Below are 23,397 nucleotides of genomic sequence, written 5' to 3'. Positions count from 1 at the left end.
ATGAGGAACATTATGTTTACTAGACTCCCACCATCACCAAGTCCCCCCTACAAACCCCATTACAGTCTCTGTCCATCAGCGTAGTAAGATGCTGTAGAATCACTGCTTGTCTTTTCTGTGTTGCACAGCCCTCCCCGTGGCCCCCCCCCATGTTGTATGTGTCATTTGTAATGCTCCCTTTCTTCCCTCCCCCCTTATCTGTCCCTTCCCACCCATCCTCCCCATTCCCTTTCCCTTTGGTAACTGTTAGTCCATTCTTGGGTTTAGTGATTCTGCTGCTGTTTTGTTCCTTCAGTTTTTTTTTCATTGTTCTTATACACCACATATGAGTGCAATCATTTGGTAATTGTCTTTCTCTGCCTGGCTTATTTCACTGAGCCTAATACCCTCTAGCTCCATCCATGTTGTTGCAAATGGTAGGATTTGTTTTCTTCTTATGGCTGAATAATATTCCATTGTGTATATGCATCACATCTTCTTTATCCATTCATCTACTGATGGACACTTGGGTTGCTTTCATTTCTTGGCTATTGTAAATACTGCTGCGATAAACATAGGGGTGCATCTGTCTTTTTCAAACTGGGCTGCTGCATTCTTAGGGTAAATTCCTAGACGTGGAATTTCTATTTTGAGCTTTTTGAGGAACCTCCATACTGCTTTCCACAATGGTTGAACTAATTTACATTCCCACCAGCAGTGTAGGAGGGTTCCCCTTTCTCCACAACCTCGCCAACATTTGTTGTTGCTTGTCTTTTGGATAGTAGCAATCCTTACTGGTGTAATGTGATGTCTCATTGTGGTTTTAGTTTGCATTTCTCTGATGACTAGTGATGTGGAGCATCCTTTCATGTGTCTGTTGGCCATCTGAATTTCTTCTTTGGAGAACTTTCTTTTCAGCTCCTGTGACCATTTTTTGATTGGATTGTTTGCTTTTTGTTTTTTGAAGTGCATGAGCTCTTTATATATTTTGGATGTCAACCCTTTATCAGATCTGTCATTTATGAATATATTCTCCCATACTGTAGGATGCCTTTTTGTTCTACTGGTGGTGCCCTTTCCTGTACAGAAGCTTTTCAGCTTGATATAGACCCACTTGTTCATTTTTGCTTTTGTTTCCCTTGCCTGGGGAGATATGTTCATGAAGAGGTTGCTCATGTTTATGTCCAAGAGATTTTTGCCTGTTTTTTTTCTAAGAGTTTTGTGGTTTCATGACTTACATTCAGGTCTTTGATCCATTTGGAGTTTACTTTTGTGTATGGGGTTAGACAGTGATCCAGTTCGATTCTCTGACATGCAGCTGTCCAGTTTTGCCAGCACCAGCTGTTGAACAGGCTGTTGTTTCCCCACTGTATATCCATGGCTCCTTTATTATCATATATTAATTGACCATGTATGCTTGGGTTTATATCTGGGCTCTCTAGTCTGTTCCACTGTTCTATGGGTCTGTTCTTGTGCCAGTACCAAATTGTGTTGATTACTGTGGCTTTGTAGTAGAGCTTGAAGTCAGGGAGCATAAGTCCCCCTGCTTTATTCTTCCATCTCAGGATTGCTTTGGCTATTCGGGGGCTTTTGTCATTTCTTATGAATTTTAAAACTAATTGCTCTAATTTCTTGAAGAATGTTGTTGGTATTTTGGTAGGGATTACATTGAATCTGTAGATTGCTTTAGGCAGGATGGCTATTTTAACAATATTAATTCTTCCCAGCCATGAGCATGGGATTAATTTCCATTTATTAGTGTCCTCTTTAATTTCCCTTAAGAGTGTCTTGTAGTTTTCAGGGTATAGGTCTTTCACTTCTTTGTTTAGGTTTTTTCCTAGGTATTTTATTCTTTTTGATGCAATTGTGAATGGAAATTAGGTCTTCACTAAATGTTTGATAAAATTAGCTGTGAAGCCTTCTGCTCCAGGGGTTTTGTTCTTAGGTAGTTTTTTGATTACCAATTCAACTTTGTTGCTGGTGATTGGTCTGTTCAGATTTTCTGTTTGCTTTGGGGTCCACCATGGAAGGTTGTATTTTTCTAGAAAGTTGTCCATTTCTTCTAGGTTATCCAGTTTGTTGGCATATAGTTTTTCATAGTATTCTCTAATAATTCTTTGTACTTCTGTGGTGTCCATAGTGATTTTCCTTTCTCATTTCTGATTCTGTCTATGTGTGTACATCCTCTTTTTTTCCTGAAAAGTCTGGCTAGGCGTTTGTGTTTTGTTTGTTTTTTTGAAGAACTAACTCCTGATTTCATGAATTCTATTGTCTTATTCTTCTCGATGTTATTTATTTCTGCTCTGATCTTTATTATGTCGATCCTTCTACTGACTTTGGGCCTCCTTTGTTCCTCTTTTTCTAGTTTCATTAAGTATGAGTTTAGACTGTTCATTTGGTATTCTTCTTTCCTAAAGTAGGCCTGTATTGCAGTATACTTCCCTCTAAGCATGGCCTACACTGCATCCCACAGTTTTTTGGGGTGTTATTGTTTTTGTTTGTCTCTGTGTATTGCTTGATCTCTGTTTTTATTTGGTCATTGATACATTGGTTATTTAGGAGCATGTTGTTAAGGCTACATGTGTTTGTGGGCCTTTTTGTTTTCTTTGCATAATTTATTTCTAGTTTCATACCTTTGTGGTCTGAGAAGCTGGTTGATTCAATTTCAATCCTTCTGAATTTACTAAGGCTTTTTCTGTGACCTAGTATATGATCTATTCTTGAAAATGTTCCATGTGCACTTGAGAAGATTGTGTATCCTGCTGCTTTTGGGTGGAGTGCTCTTTGGATGTCTGTTAGGTCCCTCTGTTCTAATGTGTTCAGTGCTCTGTGTCCTTATTTATTTTCTGTCTGGTTGATCTGTTGTTTAGAGTGAGTGGTATGTTGAAGTCTCCTAAAATGAATGCATTGCATTTTATTTCACCCTTTTATTCTGTTAGTATTTGTTTCACATATGTAGATGTTCATATGTTGGTTGCATCGATATTTGTAATGGTTATATACTCTTGTTGGACTGACCCCTTTATCATTATATAATGTTCTTCTTTGTCTCTTGTGACTCTGTTTTGAAGTCTATTTTGTCTGATACAAGTATTGCAACTCCTGCTTTTTTCTCCCTATTATTTGCATGATATATATTTTTCCATCCCTTTACTTTCAGTCTGTGCATGTCTTTGGGTTTGAAGTGAGTGTCTTGTAGGCAGCATATAGACTGGTCTTGTTTTTTTATCCATTCAGTGACTCTGTCTTTTGATTGGTGCATTCAGTCCATTTATATTTAGGGTGAATATTGATAGATATGTACTTATTGCCATTGGAGGCTTTAGATTCGTGGTTGCCAAAGGTTCAATGGTAACTTCTTTAGTATCTTAACAGTCTAACTTCAAACACAATCTAAAGGTTCTTTTTCTTTCCTCCCTTCTTTTTCTTCCTCCGCCATTCTTTATATATTAGATATCATATTCTGTACTCTTCGTGTATCCTTTGACTGACTTTGTGTGTAGTTGATTTAATTTTGCATTTGCTTAGTAAATAATTGGTCTACTTCCTTTCCTGTGGTTTTATTTTCTCTGGTGACAGCTATTTAACCTTAAGAGAACTTCCATCTATAGTAGTCACTCCAAAATACACTGTAGAGATGGTTGTGGGAGTTAAATTCCCTCAACATTTAATTGTCTGGAAATCGTTTAATCCCTGCCTCAAATTTAAATTATAATCTTTCCTAGTAGAGTATTCTTGGTTGGAGGCCCTTCTGTTTCATTGCATTAATATCATGCCACTGCCTTCTGTCCTGTAATGTTTCTGCTGAGAAGTCTGATGATAGCCTGATGGGTTTTCCTTTATATGTGATTTTTTTTCTCTCTGGCTGCTTTTAATACTCTGTTCTTTTCCTTGATATTTGTTGTTTTAATTATTATACATCTTGGTCTTGTTTTCCTTGGGTCCCTTGTGTTGGGAGATCTGTGCACCTCCATAGCCTGAGACACTATCTCCTTCCCCATATTGGGGAAAGTTTCAGCAATTACCTCCTCAAAGACAATTTCTATCCCTTTTGTCTCTCTTCTTCTTCTGGTACCCCTATAATGCAAATATTGTTCTCTTTGGATTGGTCACACAGTTCTCTTAACATTCTTTCATTCCTAATGATCCTGTTTTCTCTTTGTGCCTCAGCTTCTTTGTATTCCTCTTCTTTAATTTCTGTTTCAGTAACTGTCTTCTCTATCTCATCTAATCTTCTTTAATCCCTCCATTGTATGTTTCATTTCAGATGTATTTTTCAAAATTTGTCTTTAAGTCTTCCCTGAGGTCTTGAATATTTTTCTGTAGCCCCATGGGCATGTTTATGATTTTTATTTTGAAATCTTCATCAGGTAAATTGGTGATTTCAGTTTCACTTAGTCCTCTTTCTGGTGTTTGCGGGATTTTGTTTTGTACCAGGTTCTTTTGTTGTTTCATATTTGTATTGATAACTCTGATATAATAACTTTGTGTAGGCAGCACCCTCTAGTACCCAGAAGCTCTACTCTCTGGAACTGCCCAGCACCTGGAGTGATGGTGGGGGTTGCAGGTGTGTGGCTCTGGTGCCTTTTGGGAGGAAAGAGCTCTTTCCTGCCTCCTGCCAACAGTGCCTGCTTCCACTGCCAGGGCCACTGGGTCAAGTGTGCAGTGAGGATTCTGTGTTACACCCCTGCTGCTACCATAGGTGGAGCCACCCTCTGGCTGGTTTGGCACAATGGCCGGGGCAGCAGGTTTGTGAACAGGTGCTGGCTGGGCGGAAGGAGTGGCAGGTTGATTATACTGGTGGGGATCTTTGGTGCACATCACCAGCCAGGGGGATAGAGTGCCTGAAGCTCCTGAAAGTTCTCAACCTGCTGGGCTAATGTTCCTGGACAATTTTGTCCACCTGTCCTTTCTCCTGAGTAGCAAGCTATGTGTAATCCTTGCCCTTTAACAGCCCTCTCACTGTTGGGAAGTCTTTCAAAGCGCCCACCTTTCTTTGTCCTGGAGCAGCTGGTTGTGGGTACCCATTCTCCACAAGTGGCTGACATTTCAGTCTCTCTGAGTATTCCGCCTGTCTTTGTTTTCCAACCCCACTAATCTCCAGAGCACCGTGTAATTTCAGCTGTTGCTCCTGTAGCAGATCTTCAGGGCTGGGTATTCAGCAGTTCTAGGCTTCTACCCCTTCCCTGCTTAGTTTCTCTTCCTCCTGCTGGTCAGTTGGGGTGGGAGGAGCACTTAGGTCCCACCAGATTGTGGCTTTGCTACTTTGCCCTTTTCCGTGAGGTCCTCTCTTTTCCCCATATGTAGGTAGTCTGTTGCAGTTTTCTTTCCGGTCACTGTCAGAATTTGTTGCATTTGCTGTATTTTCATATTATATGTGGTTTTGGGAGGAAGTTTCTGTCTTACTTCTCATACTGCCATCTTTAAGCCTCTCTGCTTATAGTCTTTTACTTTCAAACTATCTGCAGTCTCTATTTTAGAGTGCCTCTTTAACCCAGTTTAATCTCTGCCTTTTAATTTTAGTGTATTTAATCATTAAACTTTATGTAATAAGTGATATACAGCTGACTACCCACGGTTGAAAATCCACATAAAATTTTTGATTCCCTAAAAAACTTATCTACTGCTAGCCTACTGTCAGCCAGAAGCCTTACTGATAATATCAACAGTTGATTAACACATATTTTGAATGTGTGTTACAGACTGTATTCTCATAATAAAGTAAGCTAGAGAAAAGAAAGTGTTTTTTCAAATTGTCATAATTCTCAAAAAAATTTTCCAATATATTCATGAAAACAGCGTGTACAAGTGGACCTCTGCAGTTCAAACCTCTGTTGTTCAAGGGTTAATGTAGTTAGATTTAGTTATACCATCTTACTATTTGTTTTCTATTTGTTCCATCTTTTTCTTTCCCTTCTGTTTCTACTTTTTTGCCTCCTTTTGGGTAAGTTGAATATTTTTTAGCAATACCATTTTGACTTTTCCATTTAAATTTCAATAGGTTTTTTGATATATCTTTTTGCTTTATATTTTCAGTGGTTGTTCTGTAGTGATTATATCCTTAACTTGTCAGAGTCTGCTGAATGTTAACTGTGTATTCCTGTAAAATGTAAGAATCTTGCAATGGTATAGGTTTACTTATTTCCCACTCCTGTCCCTGGTGTTATTGTGTTAATCTATTTTAGTCTTACATCATTAATCTCACAATTCACTGTTATACATATTGCTTTAAGAAGTCATTTTTCTTTTACAGAAACTGAGTAGAAAAAATAACATTTTTAAATCCACATATTTACTATTTATAATATTAATCCTTCCTCGAAGAAGGAGGTTCCATCTGGTGTTTTTTTCCCTGAAGAATTTCTTTTAGCATTTCTTGTAGTACAGCTCTGCTGGTGACAGATCTCAATTTTTCTTAATTTGATACTGTCTTCATTTCACCTCTTTCTTGGAATGGTTGGTTGATTTATACTTTTTATTCTGGGCTGACAGATTCATAGGAAGTTATATAAATAACAAAGATAATATAGACAGATCCCACAATTTCCACCAAAGGTTATGTATCTTGTAAAATTATAGTAATATCAAATTCTAGAATTTGACACTGATACAGTGTGTGAATAATTCTGTGTTATTTTATCACTTGTGTAGATTTGTATAACCACCACCACAGTCAGGATAAAGAATTGTTCAACCCTACAAAAATCTCCCTTGAGCTACCCTGCTATAGTCAGAGACACCCCACCTCCCAACTTCCTTAAGGTGTAGAAACCATAAGTCTGTTTTACATCTTCATACTTTTCTCATTTATAGAATGTTTATGTCAATGGAATCATAAGTATATGACCTTTGCAGATTGGCATTTTTTCACTTAATATTATTTATTTGAGGTTCATCCAAGTTGTTGCATGTGGCAGTCATTTGTTTCTTTTTATTGTGGAATAGTATTCCAGGGTATGGATATGCCACAGTTTGTTTAACCAGTCTTCCATTGAAAAGCATTTGTGTAATTTCCAGTTTGGGCCATTGCTAATAAAGCTGTTATGAGCAATTGTGTATAGGTTTTTGTTTTAACTTCTCTGCTGTTAATGCCCTGGAAGCAAATGCTAAGTGCTATGTTAAGGGTATGTTTAGTTTTTTGTTTTGTTTTGCTTTGTTAATAAACTGCCAAACTGTCTTCCAGAGTGTCTGTACTATTCACATCAGTAATGTGTGAGAGAGTTTTTCCATGTCATCACCAGCATTTGGTATTGTCACCATATGAAAATTTTAGCTGTTATAATAGTCATGTAGTGGTATTTCATTGTGATTTTAATCTATATTTCCCTAATGTCTAGTTTTGTTGAATATTTTTTCATGTGCTTTTTTGCTGTATATCTTGCAAAATAAATGTTTCTTCAGGTCTTGATCATTTTTTTATTAGAGTTGGTTTTTTAATGTTGAGTTTACAGTTCATTTTGTATACTATATATGAACCCTTTGTCACATATATGGTTTGCAGATATCTTTTCCTAGTCTGTATCTTGTCTTTCATCATCTTAACAGTTTCTCAGAGCAAAAGTTTATAGTTTTGATGAGGTCCAATTTATTGACTTTTTTTCTTGATGGATCTTGTTAGGTCTCAAAGATTTTCTCCTATTTTTTAAAAAGTTTTACAATTTTACATCGTAAATTTAGCCTGTGATCAATTTGACTCAGTTTCTGTATAAGGTTCATTTTTAGACTATGGATATCCAATCGTTCTAGCACCTTTTATTTAACAGACTATTCTTCCACTTTTGAATTACTTCTGCATCTTTGTTAAAAATTGGTTGGACTTGTATGGGACTATTGTGGGTTTTCCATTTTGTTGTATTCAGCTGTGTGTCTTTCCTCCAATACTACACAGTCTTGATTACTATAACTATTTTAACCTCTTGAAGTTGGGTAGACTGATTTCTCCTACTTTATTATTTTTCAGTATTGTTCTAGCCACTCTAGTTTCTTTGCCTTTCCATATGAACTTTAGAATAACCACATATATATCTACAAAATATTTCTGGGATTTTGATTGCATGAAAATCCCAGGAATTGCATTAAACATGTATATCAGTTTAAGGAGAATTGACATCTCTACTATATTGAGTCTTCTAGTCCATGAATGTAGAATATCTTTACATTGATTTGCATCTTTGATTTCCTTCATCAGATGTCTTGTAGTTTTCAGTATACAAGTCTCACATGTTTTGTTGGGTTTACACTAGTATTTCATTATTCTGAGTCATTATGAATGAAGTTTAAATTTTGGTTTCTACATGTTCATTGCTAATACATAGAAATATGGTCGATTTTTTAAAATGTTGATCTTCCATCCTGTGACCATACTGAACTCACTTATTAGTTCTAAGAGCTTCTTGTTGTTTCCTTGGGATTTATAGGTAGACCAGTATGTCTTCTCCAAATAGGGAAAGTTTGCATTCTTCCTTTCTGATCTGCCTTGTGTTTTCTTGTCTTGCCTTATGCTATCTAGAACTTCCAGTACTATGTGGAATAGTAGTGGTGAGAGAGGACATCCTCACCTTATTTAAGATCTTAGGTGAAAACTTTCAGTCTTTCACCATTAAAGATTGTGTTAGCTGAAGTATTTTTAAAGATTAAAAAAAAAAATCAAGTTGAGAAAGGTCCCTTATATTCCTAGTTTTCCCTGACTTTTTATCATGAATGGATGTTGAATTTTGTCAGTTTTTTTTCTGTGTCAGTCGAAAGGGTCATAAGATTTTTCTTCCCTAACCTGTTAATTTGGTTGATTATGTCTATTGGTTTTTCAGTAATTGAACCAACTTTGTATCCTGGAATAAATACCACTTGGTTATACTGTATAATTATTTTGTATTGTATATTGCTGAGTTCTTTTTGCTAATGTTACATTAAGGGTTTTTGCATCTGTATTCATGAAAGGTATTGATCTGTGGTTTTCCTCTCTCTCTCCCTCTTTTTTTTAATACTGTGTTTGTCTGGCTTTGGTATCACGGTAATACTGGCTTCATAAAATGAGTTGGGAAATATTCCCTCATTTTCTATTTTCTGTAAAATAGTATGTAGAATGTTAGTTATTCTTTATATGTTTCATAGAATTCTCCAGAGAACCTATCCAGGAATTTCTTTTTTTGATGTTTTCAATTACAGATTAATTTCATAACTAAGTATAGAGTTATTCAAGTGATCTATTTCTTATTGAGTTGTGATAGTTTGTATTTTTTTGAGGAATTGATTCATTTCATCTAAGCTGTCTAATTTATGTGTCAAATTGTTGGTAGTATTTCATTCTTTTGATATCTGCAGAATCTTCAGTGATATTCCATATTTCATCTGATATCAGTAATTCATGTCTTCTCTTTTAGCTTTGCCAGTCTTGCTAAGGATTTGTCAGTTTTTTAATATAACTAAAATGCTAGCTTTTTATTCAATTTTCTCTATTTTTATACGTGCAGTTTCATTGACTCCTGCTTTGGTCTTTATTATTTATTTCCTCTTGCTTGCTTTGGCTTTGTTTTGCTCTTTTTCTAGTTTCTTTAAGTGAGAGCTTAGATTTACTGATTTGAGACTTCATCTTTTCTTTTGTGAGCATGTAGGGCTATAAATTTCTCTTGGCACTGTTTGATGTGTACATCCTATTTTTATATTATTTTAATTCAATCTAAAGAACTTTTAATTTCTGTTGAAACTTTTTATCCATGGGTTTTTTGTTTTTTTTTTTTTGAATCATGTTATGTAGTTTCCAAGAGTTTGGAGATTTTCTTGCTGTCTTTTTGTTACTGATTTCTAGTTTGTTTCCATCATGGGCAGAGAACATAGTCTATTTGGTTTTAGTTTTTAAATTTTTTAAGATTTATTTTATAGGAATGGATATGGTTTGTCTTGACATATATTCTGTGGGTACTTGAAAAAATGTGTATTCTGTTGTGTAGAGTTTTCTATAAATGTCATTTAGATCCTTTTTGTTGATGGTGTTGAGTATCTTTGCTGATTTTCTATCTAGGTATGCTATCAATTGTTGAGAGAGTAGTATTGAAATCTCCACCTGTAACTGTGGATTTACTATTCCTCCATTCAGTTCTATCAGTTTCTGCTTAACATATTTGCAGCTCTGTTGTTTGGTGCATATACACTTAGGTAGGATCATATGTCTTCCTGGTGAATTGACACTTTAATAATTACATAATATCCTTTTCTGTCCCTAGTAATATTCTTTACTCTGTGGTTTTCTTTTTTGATATTAATATAGTTGGTCCTGCTTTCTTCTTATTAATACTTACATGGTTTATCTTTTGTCTTTTTATTTTTAACATATATATATATATCATTATATTTGAAGCAAGTTTGTTGTAGGCACTCTATTGTTGGGTCATTTTTTAAATCCTCTTTGCAAATCTATTTTTTTAATTGTGTTCAGACCATTTACATTTAATACAATTAATACAATTATTGATATATTAGGGCTTATCTGTAATATTTCATTTTCTGTTTTTCATTTATTCTCTTTTTTCTGCCTACTTTGGGTTACTTAAACATTCTTTAGAATTGTTTATTATCTGTAGTATTTTTTAGTACACCTTATAATACAGCTTTTTTAGTAGTTGTACTAGGTATCCCATTGTAAATGTGTCAACATTTTACCACTTTGATGAAGAGTAGAAACTTTATTTCCCTTTATGTTCTTTTACTCGCCTTATAACATTTACTTTCTTTTCATACATCGAAAATCACATTAGACTTTGCTATAATTTTTTATTCAACCCACCCTCAAGCGTAACTTAAAAAACTTGAGAAAGTCTATTGTATTTCCCCATATTTATGTTTACTACATTCTTCCTGATATTTCAAGGGTCCTTATTTTATAATTTTCTTTGTGTTTGTGGAACTTATTTTACTCATTCTTTAAGAGTAGCCCTGCTTTTTTAAAAGCTGTTCTTTAAGAGTAGCTTTTAGTTTCTTTGTCCAAGAATGTCTTTATTTCTCCTTAATTCCTGAAGAATAATTTCACCAGATATAAGATTTGGGGTTGAAATCTCTCCTTTCAGCATTAAAAAAATATTTTGCCACTTCCTTGTGGTGTCCATGATTTCTGATGAGAAAACCATTGCCACTAGAATTAATTATCTACAGCTAGTATGTAAATGTTTTTACTGTGATCTTTCTTTCAGTTCATCTCCTTTGTGTGCTTTCATATCATACACTCTTTATATAAAATCTCTTATGCTTAGAAGCATTTATGCATTTTATATCTATTGATATTTACCATATTGGAAGTTAGAACTAAAAACTTTAAAAAATATTTACTATTCATTTAAAAGTAACAAATTTATTATATGGTAACAACATCTTGAAGGAAATTTGTTTTAGCGATGGAAGTTTTACATTTTTGTAAATCTCCTTTATGTCTGTCTCAATAGAAAACAGCTAGATTCTCATATCTACTTTTTAAAAAATAACAGCTTTATTGACATGTAATTCACATACTATACCATTCATTTATTTAAAGTATACAATTCAATGGGAAAATGTATTTGCAAATGATATATTGGATAAAGGGCTAACACCCAAAGTGTATAAAGAACTCATTCAAACTCAATATCAGAAAAACCCCTAATAATCCAATTTAAAAAAGGGCAGAGGACATGAATAGACATTTTCCAAAGAAAACATACAGATGGCCAACAGATACATGAAAAGATGTTCAATATCACTCAATATCAAGATCATTGGGAAAATGTAAATCAAAACTTCAGTGAGATATCATGTCCCATCAGTAAGAACGGTTTATACCAAAAGAAGTACAAGAAATAACTAATGTTGGAGTGAATATAGAGAAGAGGGAACCTTCATAACACTGTTGGTGAGAATGTAAATTGACACAGCCACTATAGAAAGCAGTATGGAAGTTTCTCAAAAAACTGAATAGAGAAACCATATGACTCAGTAATTCTGCTTCTGGGAATTCACCAGGAAAAAAAACACAAAATCACGAATTTGAAAAGATATATGCACCTCTGTTTATCATAACATTGTTTATAATAGTCAAGAAATAGAGGCAACCTAAATATCTATTGATAAATGAATAAAGATGTGGTACATATATATAATAGACTATTACTCAGCCATAAGAAAGAATGAAATTTTGCCATTTATGACAATGTAGGTAGATCTAGAGGGGATTATACTAAGTGAAATAAGTCATACACAATGATAAATACCATATGATTTTCCTTACATGTGGAATCTGAAAAACAAACAGAAATAGACCCATAACAGACAATGGACTATTGGTTACCATAAGGGAGGGAGGTGTGAGGGGTTGGATGAAATAGGTAAGGGGATAAAGTGGTACAAACTTCCAATTATAAAATAAATTGGTGACAGTGATAGAAGTACAGCATAGGGAACATAGTCAATAATACTGTAATATCTTGATATGGAGGCAAATGGTAGCTACACTTATTGTGGTAAGCATTAAGTAATGTGTATAATTGTCAAATTGCTATGTTGTGCATCTGCAACCAATATAATATTGTACATCAACTATATTTCAATAAAAAGTGTACAATTCAACACTTTTTAGTATATTCACAGAAACATGCAGCCATCACCACAGTTAAGTTTAGAACATTTTCATCACCTCAAAAGAAACCCTGTACTCCTTAGCTATCCATCCTGCCCCCCAACCCTCAGCCCAAAGCAATCTACTTTCTGTTTCTCTAGATTTGCTGTTCTGGGTATTTCACATAAATGGAATCATATAATATGTGGTTTCTTGTCACTGACTTATTTTACTTAATGTTTTTAAGGTTCATCCATGTTGTAGTATGTACCAGTATTTTATTCCCTTTTTATGTCTAAAGAATATAAGGAGATGAACTTTATGGATATACCACAGTTGTTTTATCCATTAGAACAGCTGATGCTTGCTTATTCTGGCAGGCAGTTAACTTGGCTGGACTCAAACACCAAACTCGGCCTCCCCTGCTAAGTAAATGCAAATCTCACCATTCAATTTTCTTCTTTCAAAGATTAATGCCACTCCAGTTTCTGCCTGCTCTTGATTGCACTCCAGTGTCTTCAAGTAGCTATCTTTATATTTTGTCCAGAGTTTATAATTTTTTATGTGTGAGGGTTAGCCAATAAAATCTACTCCACCATTATTGGATGCAGAACTCACAATGCCTTACATTTTAATTGGGAGTACAGCTTATAAAGCCTCCCAGAGATTTATCTCTTTCAATCGTCAAGAAACAGAGCTCTCCTCACTCTAGATAAAGATCTTAGGTAAAGAGAGAATGCTGCTGGTGATTTGAAGTTGCTCTATCTGTGTAGTTAAGAAGTTGAAATCTTAACTAGATTTTTTTGGAGTTTGGGAGGTTTATTGAGTGAGATCTTTGCTGATGGAATTCAAGTATCCATTTTTTACTCCTTACTGCTATGGAAATTGAACTTAAAGACTTGCAAACTTTATTATTCCTGGTGGTTTGGGACCAAGCCTGTCTAGGAAGTCTATACATTTCAGCGTTGCTCTTTCTGCCTTTTCGGAGTAGGCTGTTATCCTGCCTCCCTAGAAAGGAATAGGAAAGGAGGTACTGGACCAGGAGTACTGCTATTTGCACTCCTGCCTTTAGTACTTAATAATAATGTCTTCGTGACAATAAAGTAATTATCACAATGAAGACATCTCTGTGAAGCTTTACCTCATGTTCTGTCCTGCCAAGTCATGGTTAGTCCGTGAAGCCTTTCTGTAGCCTTCCATTGGTTCCAAGAGTAGAAATGTTCTGGGCAGCAGTGTATTCCCATTCTGTAACTGTGCCTAACACACGCATGCTCAATGGATGTTGAACAGCTGAGCTTACAATCTGAGAAGAAAATCTTGTGGCTTTGACTTACTGTATGAATAATCTGAGTCTGTGACCTGCTTGCTTCATTTCATTCATGTATTCATGAATCCCACTGAGAGAGCAATAGATAGTATCAAATTTTAATTTTTAAAATTCTGAAAATCAAGTCCAAGTTCTGATTAAAAGTTTTTGGGAATTAAACAGAATTTCTATGTTGTCTTCTTGACTTCTGCTTTAATCATTCTGGACAGAAGAACCAGGAAACCAAGAAACAGACCCTGTTCTTTCCCCTATTCATTCGTGCCTTAAAGGATTATGCATGTCATAGACAGTTACATTTATCGTAGCCCCTAGAAATACTTCATTATTCAGAACAGAGTACAAAGCATCACAGACTGTTGGGTCACTGGGAATATGATTTGAACCATGTCAGACAACAGCATTTTGAAACAAAAATAAGTGCTGTAGGGCATCATTTTGATTGCTTTTCTTTATAAAAAATGCAGATTATGTGACTTCTCTGGGGAGATTTGTGGCTTCCCGGTACGCTGATGGCCTATTTCCACGGTTCTACAGAGCAGAAGATGGCAGAGTATACAATGTAAGTCCAAGTTCTCTGCTCTCTGTATTGGGGGGCCTTGTGATGCACTGCTAAGATCTTAGGGTGGCCTATGTGGAGAGCCCACTCTGCTTTGCATTAATACAGTGGTGCTGAGCCTTTTCAGGGTGGGAGATTTTCTTCTGGCTGCGTGGACAGCAATAAAAACCACAGCTAAGGAGCTGGGGAAGGATGTGTTTGACCTGTTAGAGATGAGAGCATGAAGCTCTTGACCAAAGGTGCAATTATTTGCATAGCAACACTTCGTTTTGCACTGAAACAAAGGGAAAAAGCAGTATGACAGAGGTTAGCTGAAAAGAGCACAGTGCTGTTACCTGCCAGGAGCCCTAGGAAGAGAGGGCTCCTTTTGTAGGTAGCAGTGGGCAGGGGGCAAGCAGTGCCTTTCACGGGAGCCCTTCATTCCCAGCACTTCAGTATGGCTCGCGTGCCCCAAAACATGCACACCTGTGTACACCCTGGCCCACCACGGGAGCTCACCAAGACACATGTCCCATCACATCACTTTAGGGATATTTGTTCATGCCAGTGTATGCCCATGCAGCACCTAGACTGTTACTTCTTAATTTTTTAAAACATTTACATTATTTTTTAAACTGAGCCTTCTCTTAAGCAATAATACCCATAGAATCTAGAGTTTGGTGTGCTAAATATATTTTGTATCTGAACCATATGGAAATTGATACAGAACTATTGGAAACATCTGTCTTTGCCATCTACCTCCACCTCCACTGCCCCTGGGGCACAGTCCCACCCCGGTTTCTGTGCTGGGGTGGAGACTTGTAGGAAGTGCTGTGAATGCTGTCAAATAGACAGGAATTCTGCCTGAGGGAGCCTAGAAAGCAACAGGAAGTGGTGCTGGAGCTTGAGGAATAAACTGGAGAGACACAGGGGTAAGGAATTTAAGCCAGAGGGATGGTACTAGCGAAGGCATGGAAATGTGGAATTTCATGGTGTGTTCAGAAAACACATTTTCCTTAACATTCCAGGTATTTGGGCATCTTCACAGGATAGGACACAAAGTTTTCTTACTCCTTTCTATGTCTCCTCCTCCCCTCCTACATCCCCAAAGGCCTTGCACAGTTCTGCGTGATCTATGTGAATGATGGTTTATATGTATACAAGAAATTGCCCACAAGTCTCTGCCACAAGACAGCACCTAAATGTGTTGGTGGCAGCTGTGGGTGATCAGGTGATCTAGGTTACAGGCCAGCTTGGCCTGAGAGACAGAGGACACAGGACGAAGGTGGTGAGCAGGAAGATGGGTCAGCGGTCAGCATCCCTTAGCAGAAAAGTCAGGCATGTTTAGAAGCATTTTTGAAATAATTTTGGCATGTTGTACTTAGGAAAATTTTTGAGTGAGACTTATTTTTTTTCCATTTGTCTTTGCTGATTTCTTTTCTTTTACCTAATTTCCTCAAAGTTCCCCTGGAAATTTTCTGAAAAAGATAATTTTATAACTGTAAAAATCAAACATATTCTAGAAACATATTTTTTGAAAAGAGTGCTGTGTTTTAAATGCATCAGACGATCTTCTTTTCTGGGGAATCATCCAAAGGTTTTTCAGTCAAAAGTTCGCACCACTTTTGCAACAACTCCTGGATTCTCTACAAAATTGTTATTAATAGTTTTTGATGGCCAAGGCCATGACTCAGTGGGCCATATTGTTCCTGGCTGCACTGTGGTTCAGATGACTTTTTTTGGTTTGTTTTTACTTAATTTTATCTTTTTGGTTTTTTACTCTTATTTCCATTAAGTTAACAGCTAAATCAGAATTGATCCATGAATTTGTGGAACATTTAACACAAGCTGTGGAGAGCTACAAGCGGCGGATGGACTGGCTCACCAGCAAGAGCCGGCAGATTTTTGGTGTTGTCTTGGAGCAATGCATCACCATAGTGCTGGATTTTGGCGGCATGCTGGCAGAGGAGCTTCATCTGTGCCACAGTGCTCTCACCATGGTCCTCCAGGAGCAGGTGGCTCACATAACCAAGTTCAATATCATATGGTGAGTTCCCACAGGATGGGGATATTTCAGTGAAACTTCCCAAATAATTTTCATTTATTTGGCATTAAGTAGCATGACTAACATAGTTAGCTCTATGGGGAGGGAGGAGGTATTATCTTGTAATTTCCTTGAATATGTCATTCCAGCAAAAAACCCACAAGGAATAAATCTTAGAAAACTTTTACCTGCTTTGCACATAAGTGGCATCCTAGTTTTCAAATTAGAAGAGATTTAAAAGCATGCTTTTCTTCAATGCATGGTGGCATGGTTGAAATATATGAGTTTGTGTTTTTTTGAATATATGTGTAAGGTCATAGAAATCCCTGCAGTCATTTTAGATTTTAATTTGAATAATGAATTCAAACTTGCCACAAATTCCACTGTTTCTCAGACTGTGCTTGTAACTCAACTTGATCTCCCCTGTAAGTTGAGCTCCTTAATCAGAACAACAGGTGGCTGGCTTTAGAGAATTTCCAATATTTTAGAGTTTTAACAATGTATTATTTATGGATTCTTGGATTCAAGAGAATTTGGATTCCAGGGCCAATTTCTCATGTGGAATAGTGGCTGCTGCTCCTTGATAGGAAACATCTGGATGAGGGTGGCATCTACCTAACTGAGTTTTTCTTGTTTCATGAACAATGAAATTTTTTTATCCAAACAGATGACATCTTTGGGGGTGCTGCCTGACTGTTCTGTCCCAGGTTCCTATTGCTGACATAGATATATTATTGAAGGAATTAAGCCCTTAAATCTTCAATGCTTTAGCTTTCTTAGAAATGTATGCTGTTGCGTACATGCTACTCAACCAGATTCTCTACCCAGGGGAGCCACACAGAGGTGACGCAGTGTGAGAAAGCCTCTCTCTGTGGAGATGGGCTATGTGGGACAAATCAGGCTGATTCATTTAGTAATGATTCACATAATTCTTCAAATTTTGAATTCAGATATGATTTATATAATTTGTTCAATTATAAACACACAGCTAAATAAATTCAAATGGCTCTTCTTTCTTGAGGGATTCCATCAGTCATTTCTAAGCCCAAACTAAATTGTTTAATCAAAATTTCCCAGGATTTAAAAACAAATGCTCTGCTGAACTCAAAACAATACTATTTTTCATCCAAAAATGGTAACTGATGGAAATCTTTCCGAACAATGTCCACAAAAGAATTTAGAAATAAAATTTTAGAGTAACGTGATTGTTGCTGATTTGCAAATCTTATGCTATGAATCCTTATACATTTACCATTAGTGGAAGACAGTTACATATAAACCTGCCTGTTCATGAAAATAACTTCCCTAATGGTTTTAATGCACATTAGTGTTTACATTTCTGAGGTCGCTTTATTCTCCTGTAAACTGTTTTTCCTAGTCAGATGGCTTGAGAAAGGTAATGGTGATTTGGAAACCTGTCTTCAACAGCTTGCCTGTTTTATTGGTAGCTTTCAGAGGGTGGAGAGCTGAGTCTTTTTCTGTTAGATCTGGTGATGTTAAGTGGCTTGCTGCTCAGAGCTGTAGGTCTGAGGGCTGATGGCTGTGAGCCCACTGCCCAGTGACAGCCCCATGTCATTCCTCCCAGGGTTTCTCAAGAGCCTGTGAAATGGCAGGAGGATGCTGCTCCTGTGACGGAAGAGTCCATAGCTGCTGCCATCAGCTGGGTTGGGAAACTGACTTTCAAGTTGGCCATGAGCCAGGCTGGCCGCCTGGACGCTTTGCTGGAAGCTGGGAAAGACAAAACTGTGAGTGTGCATCCATGGCTGGCCCCAGGTCACAGAGGTGGCTTCAGGCTTCTTCCTACTCAGTACCCTCCTACTGTCCTTCAGCTGATCTTGGTCCCCTCCCAGCAGCATCCCACCAAGACCCCATCGTTGGCATTGAAGAGCCGAAGTTTTAATCCCATTCACCTCTGAATTTGGAAACAATTGAGAAATAGTGACAGTTCCAGATGGGGACCGAAATAGCTTCAGTGATGGCTGAGCTGGACCGCAGGGAGATTCCCAAGCCTCTGCTCCCTGAGCCTGGCTGGGCTCCTCCTGTGAGGTGACTGACCTTCATTTTGCCAGTGCTGGGAGAGCCACATGCTGCTCATGGCCACTGGGCTTCGAGAAGGGATAGGGAGTTAGGCAGGGCTGTGCATTCTCCTGATGAGATGAATCAGTCCATCTGAGATGGGGAGGAGAGGTCAGAAGACTTTTCATAGAACCCTGAGGATGAGGAAGTAGGATTTCTCCGCCATTCGTGTTCTGAATCCTTCCCAGTTTCTCTTCTTCAAAAACAGGTCTATCATGTGCTTTCCAAGATACAGTATATCCACACTGATGAGTCATCCATTTCCTAGTGTTATGTATTCACATATGCTTTTCTATAGGGACTTCTTGGAAATTAGGCTTTGGAAGAGGGGTTGAAGTGGTTGTGTTTTATGTTCTTTTAGCTGGAAGGGTGTGTTTTTGTGAGTGAACTAATGATGGAACTTTAAGGGCAGTGGCAAAGCAGTAGAGAAGTACTCGGGAAGGTGGGATCCTTGGGCCAGCCTCATCTCCCTAGATGGGGGCAGGTCTGCTTTCCTTTGGGATATGGGTGCCTATTTAATACTTACTAATCAATTAACATTACTTAATAGCTGATTGCTTCTCTGCTTGGACTCCATGCATTCTGTAGATTTCAAGCTTTACTTGGTTGCATTAAGACAGCCTTTCTTGACTAAAGAGACCATGTGCTGGCACCTGGAAAGGACAGCCCCCAGTGGTCACCAGACTCTTTATTGATATTGAAGATGGTGCTTTGAAGTTGGAAACACATTGTCCTCACAAAGCCAGAGGAACAAATGTTCTGCATTAAAGAATAAAATAAAGGCTGTTTTGTTCTTTGGCCTTTCAAGTTTGCTTTAACATCTGTAAAATTTCAAGCGTCTGGACACCATAATAAGCATTCAAGAAATGGAACATTTCACAGGTTCTGGAGTGTGTGTGTGTGTGTGTGTGTGTGTGTGTGTGTGTGTGTGTGCGTGCGCGCGCACGCGCATGCTTTGGGTTAGCATCTCCTATGAGTGAATCCTGAGAGGAACCAAGAAAGTTGGTATTCTCTTGTGTCCAAAGATTAACGTGGTTGTTGGGTTTTTGTATCAGGGCTGCATGAGTAGAAAGGGCTGACAGGTATGCTTGGTTTACTGTGGAGGACGATGCTCAGAGGCTGCTGACCTCCTCTGGAACAGGTCAGCTCGGAATATCGAACAGAGAGGGATGGCTGAGGAGGAGGCTTTGAATCCAGAGGAGCCAGGCAGAGTGTGCAGGTCTGTCACACGAGCATCTAAATCCTGGCTCTAATGGTAGCACGCGGAGAGCACTATTGGTGGATGAATTACTTGTGCCTTCTGTGCAAAAGAGCCTGGTTTGTGGGAAGAGCAGCCTTGGGGGTACTGAGGAAATGTTTGGCAGTTTAGGGGGGCTGGCATCATCCTCAGAGCCCATGACAGGGCTTCTTCTCTTCAGTGTCCTTTGGCCCCAGGGCACATCTTTCGGACAGGCGACTTCCCAGGCCTTTATGAAGAGGGATGTTGTGCCAGGAGGTCCTGGAAGGCCTGCTGGTCCAGGATGTGAGGGGTTTTCAGGAAGGAGAAGGCTGAATACCTAAAGCCCCCCAGGAAGGCTGAGGGGCATTGCCTCACCTTTTAGCAGAAGGCCACCTGCCCAAAAGGCACCTACATTTCTCTTTGTGTTCTATCAGCCTCTCTTCCATCTACCTGATAGGCAAAAATTTGTTTACTTTTTTTAAAAAAGATCATATTCACCAGAAGACTAAGTGGGTGAAATAGACAGACTCACACAATTCCATAAGGAGCCTTTACCACTGGGCAGTGAGCTGAAGGACCGGTCACAGTCAACCTGGCATTTCAGTTACTTGTTGACAGTGGTTCAGGCAGGCATCAAACCTTTTCACCTTTGTGTCCCTAGCAATGGCAGTGCCTAGTAAGGGCTCGACAAATGTTTGTTGACATTGGAGGATGAAAAGGAAATAATGTTGATATTCTTGAGACTGGGGGCTAGACAGGAGTCCAAGAGATTCCCATCACCAAGCTACGGTACAGATTGGAGTTTTTTTAATTGAAGGGAGGTGATTTGTGTAGGACCAGGCAGGTGAATTTGCTGAGCCTTATGTGACTCAGGTGGGCACAGTGGCTGAGGACAGGTTTGTGGGAAGCCTGGAAGTAAAAAAGTTGGTGGTCAAGGGTGTCAGGAGGAATCTGAGAAGTGAGCAGTCACTACCATGAGGGGAATCAGAAAATCAAAACTGGCTGTACCGGGAGAGGGCTGCCACAGGGACAGCGAAGATCTGGAAGTTAAATCCAAGCTCTGGAGTTGGTCAAAACTGTTGCAATGGCCGAAGTTACATGAAGAAGGCAGAATTTTACTAGACCACTCACTGCTGTTCTGGTTGACTTCCATTTGTCTTCCTTGCAGAGAGGACATTTTTATACCCAGAGGCCTTCTGAAAGACTAGAGCAGGGGGCAATCAGAGCAGAAGCAGCCTCCTCCAGACTGACTCTTCTTGTCCTCCAAGCATGGAAGGTGTCCAGACCTCCTTGGCTGGGCAGAATTAAGGTTGCCATGGGAAGCTGCAGAACACATGGGCCAGACAGAAGAAACATTTCAAATGCAAACAGAAGGGCTTCCCCCTATTTTATGTAGTATAAAGTGGCAAGCATTTTTGATTCACAGTAAAACAGTTGAATGGAGTATTTTCCATGTCTTGTGTTATCATATTCTGTGCAAATCAGGATTTCAGAAATGCTTGTCAGTGAGGAAAATGCTTCTGGTACTGGCTACTACTGACCCTCATCACTGCCCTTGCCCTCAAGGAGCTCAGAGGTTCTGGTTAAGGGGAGAGGATTCCTATGAGGACGGTTGCTCATGAGCCATACAACCTCCTGGACCCAACTTTTGGTCAGTGATCAGGGAGTGGGAGGTGAGGAAGTAAAAGCAGTGTTGTCTCTGGCCACTCTTGTCCCATGCTCTTGCTGTCACAGTTTTGGGATTCACGTTCATCCCTAACAGGTGACTGGCCCTACCATGATAAGCCAACAAGGTGAAGTGGTTGAAAGCAAGGTCAGGCAGCCTGGGTTTACAGGCCACAAGGCCAGGTCAGTGACCTGTCCCGGCCTCAGTTTCTCCATCTGTAAACTGAGTGTGATGACGAGCATTCATAGTCCACAAGTCTGCTATGAACACTGAATAAAATAATTCATGTTAGCTTGTCATCCTAAATAGCAGGTATCCCCACAGTCACTTCACTTTTAAAAGGCATTTTGCTAATTTTGGGGGGATAGGGATAGAAGCCTATTTATCTTCCTGTCTGGTTTTCTCAATGTCATTATGTGAGCAGAAAGGAGAGGCAGAAAGACAGTGTGCAGGAAGAGAATGGGGGTGGGACAAGTGGTCTCGGTGTAAAGCATGTCCCAGGAAATCTGTGGCACAAGTAACTAAGTCAACTGAAAACATAGGTAATTAAGAAGCTGAGTAATGAACTTAATGAATAATGAATAACCTTATAGTCTTAGTAAAGGAAAGGAAATCCTGACTTACTTTTTAGTTTGATGAAATCTTGAGGGAAAAACATTTCTGCACAAGTATTTCAGACTTTTGGGCTGCTGGCGCCACAAAGAGGCTGAGTTTGCATGATGTGCAGTGGAGGTGCAGGGTGTCAGAAGCACAGACTACCTGGAGATGCTTGTCCTTGCTCACCCCCCTGTTCACCTAACAAACCCTAGGAAGTCCCCACTGTGTGCCCATGTCTGTTCCCCTACCTTAGGCCATGTGTGATTGTAGATCCTTATGAGAAGATGCCCCCTGTCCCCATGCTGAACTTGGGCACCGACACTAACACTACCAATAGTGCAGCTACATGAGAGCCTCATTATACATCCTGCATGAGGTAACGCGTGACACCAGACGGGGGAATGAAATAGGATGCATTTGCTGGGAGAATAATCTTAGTTGCCTAATAAGGAACCTGGAGAACATTGCTCCTTCTTGCAGTGTTTGTCCTGCCTGTCTTGCCAATGGGTTTCAACCCTGGGCAAATTCTCTATGGATTCAATGTGACCAAAAGAAATTGACAGCAAAATGTTCTTTGGGGTGAAAGGGTTTATTACTCCGCTTGTCCTCCTAGTAGGTTGAGCACTAGCGTCTCTGCCTCCCCCCAGAGCACTGGGTCGAGCTCTCTATATAGCACAATAATAGCTTATTCCCTAAAGGTGTGGAAGTGGTAGCCTAGCAACAGGCCAGTTACATCATCAGGTGGTTTAATTCAGTGAGGATCCTGGCCATGGGAACCCCAACTTGCCCACACAGCCTCTCGGGTGATTGACTGCAAGAAAGTTACAGTATTCCTTAGTCTTTACCTCCCATTAGGTACTTTTTAAAATCAGGGAGCTGGTGTTGAAAGGTCTGAGATAGAGAGTCATGGGGAGCGGGGGAGGGATGGGGTTGTTTTTGTGCTGAGATGGAGGAAGGTTGTTGCTGAAGTAGGCTGCTGTCGACTCCCACTCTGGCCTCCTAAGCCCCAGCCTGGAACCCCAGACCCCTGACCCCACCCCCTACCTCCTTGGGCAAGGTCTTCCCCAGCTGCCAGAGAGAGGTCGTCTTAACCAGTTGGGAGCCAGCCTTACCGCTACCTTTCCATGTCAGGTGGGCTTAAGTCCCAGGTTTGAAGCTGAGGTGAGGCAACTAACTGTTTACCTTCAGCTGACAGGAGTTTATGATTAGTGCAGAGAAAGGCTTGTAAATCCTAAAGCGATGGACGTTTATTTATCCCTTACTGCACTCATTTTCTGGGGCTTCCTCCCCAGTTATCTGTGGAGACAATCAGTTTATTTTTAGGGGCTGAGTTAGATGATATATATTTCTTGCTCTTCCTGGTTTTTGCTTTCTGTG

The 23,397-nt window shown here is 38.9% G+C and overlaps 1 protein-coding gene across 4 annotated transcripts in view; it reads left to right on the top strand.

Moving 5' to 3' along the window:
* The window catches only part of VWA3B (von Willebrand factor A domain containing 3B), a 206,573-nt gene that overhangs the window by 8,442 nt on the left and 174,734 nt on the right, over positions 1-23,397 (top strand). For all 4 annotated transcript variants that reach the window (XR_012132934.1, XR_012132935.1, XM_073240008.1 and 1 more), the window contains exons 3-5: positions 14,348-14,442; positions 16,215-16,465; positions 18,048-18,207. Coding sequence is in view for 2 of the 4 variants with exons in the window: in XM_073240008.1 (XP_073096109.1) it covers positions 14,348-14,442; positions 16,215-16,465; positions 18,048-18,207 (506 nt within the window). In the remaining 2 variants the exon portion in view is untranslated. The remainder of the gene's footprint in view (positions 1-14,347; positions 14,443-16,214; positions 16,466-18,047; positions 18,208-23,397) is intronic.

This window comes from Manis javanica, chromosome 1, assembly GCF_040802235.1.
Source record: "Manis javanica isolate MJ-LG chromosome 1, MJ_LKY, whole genome shotgun sequence".
NCBI lineage: Eukaryota > Metazoa > Chordata > Mammalia > Pholidota > Manidae > Manis > Manis javanica.
The sequence above is the reverse complement of the archived record's forward strand: the minus strand, read 5'-3'. Positions and strand labels throughout refer to the sequence as shown.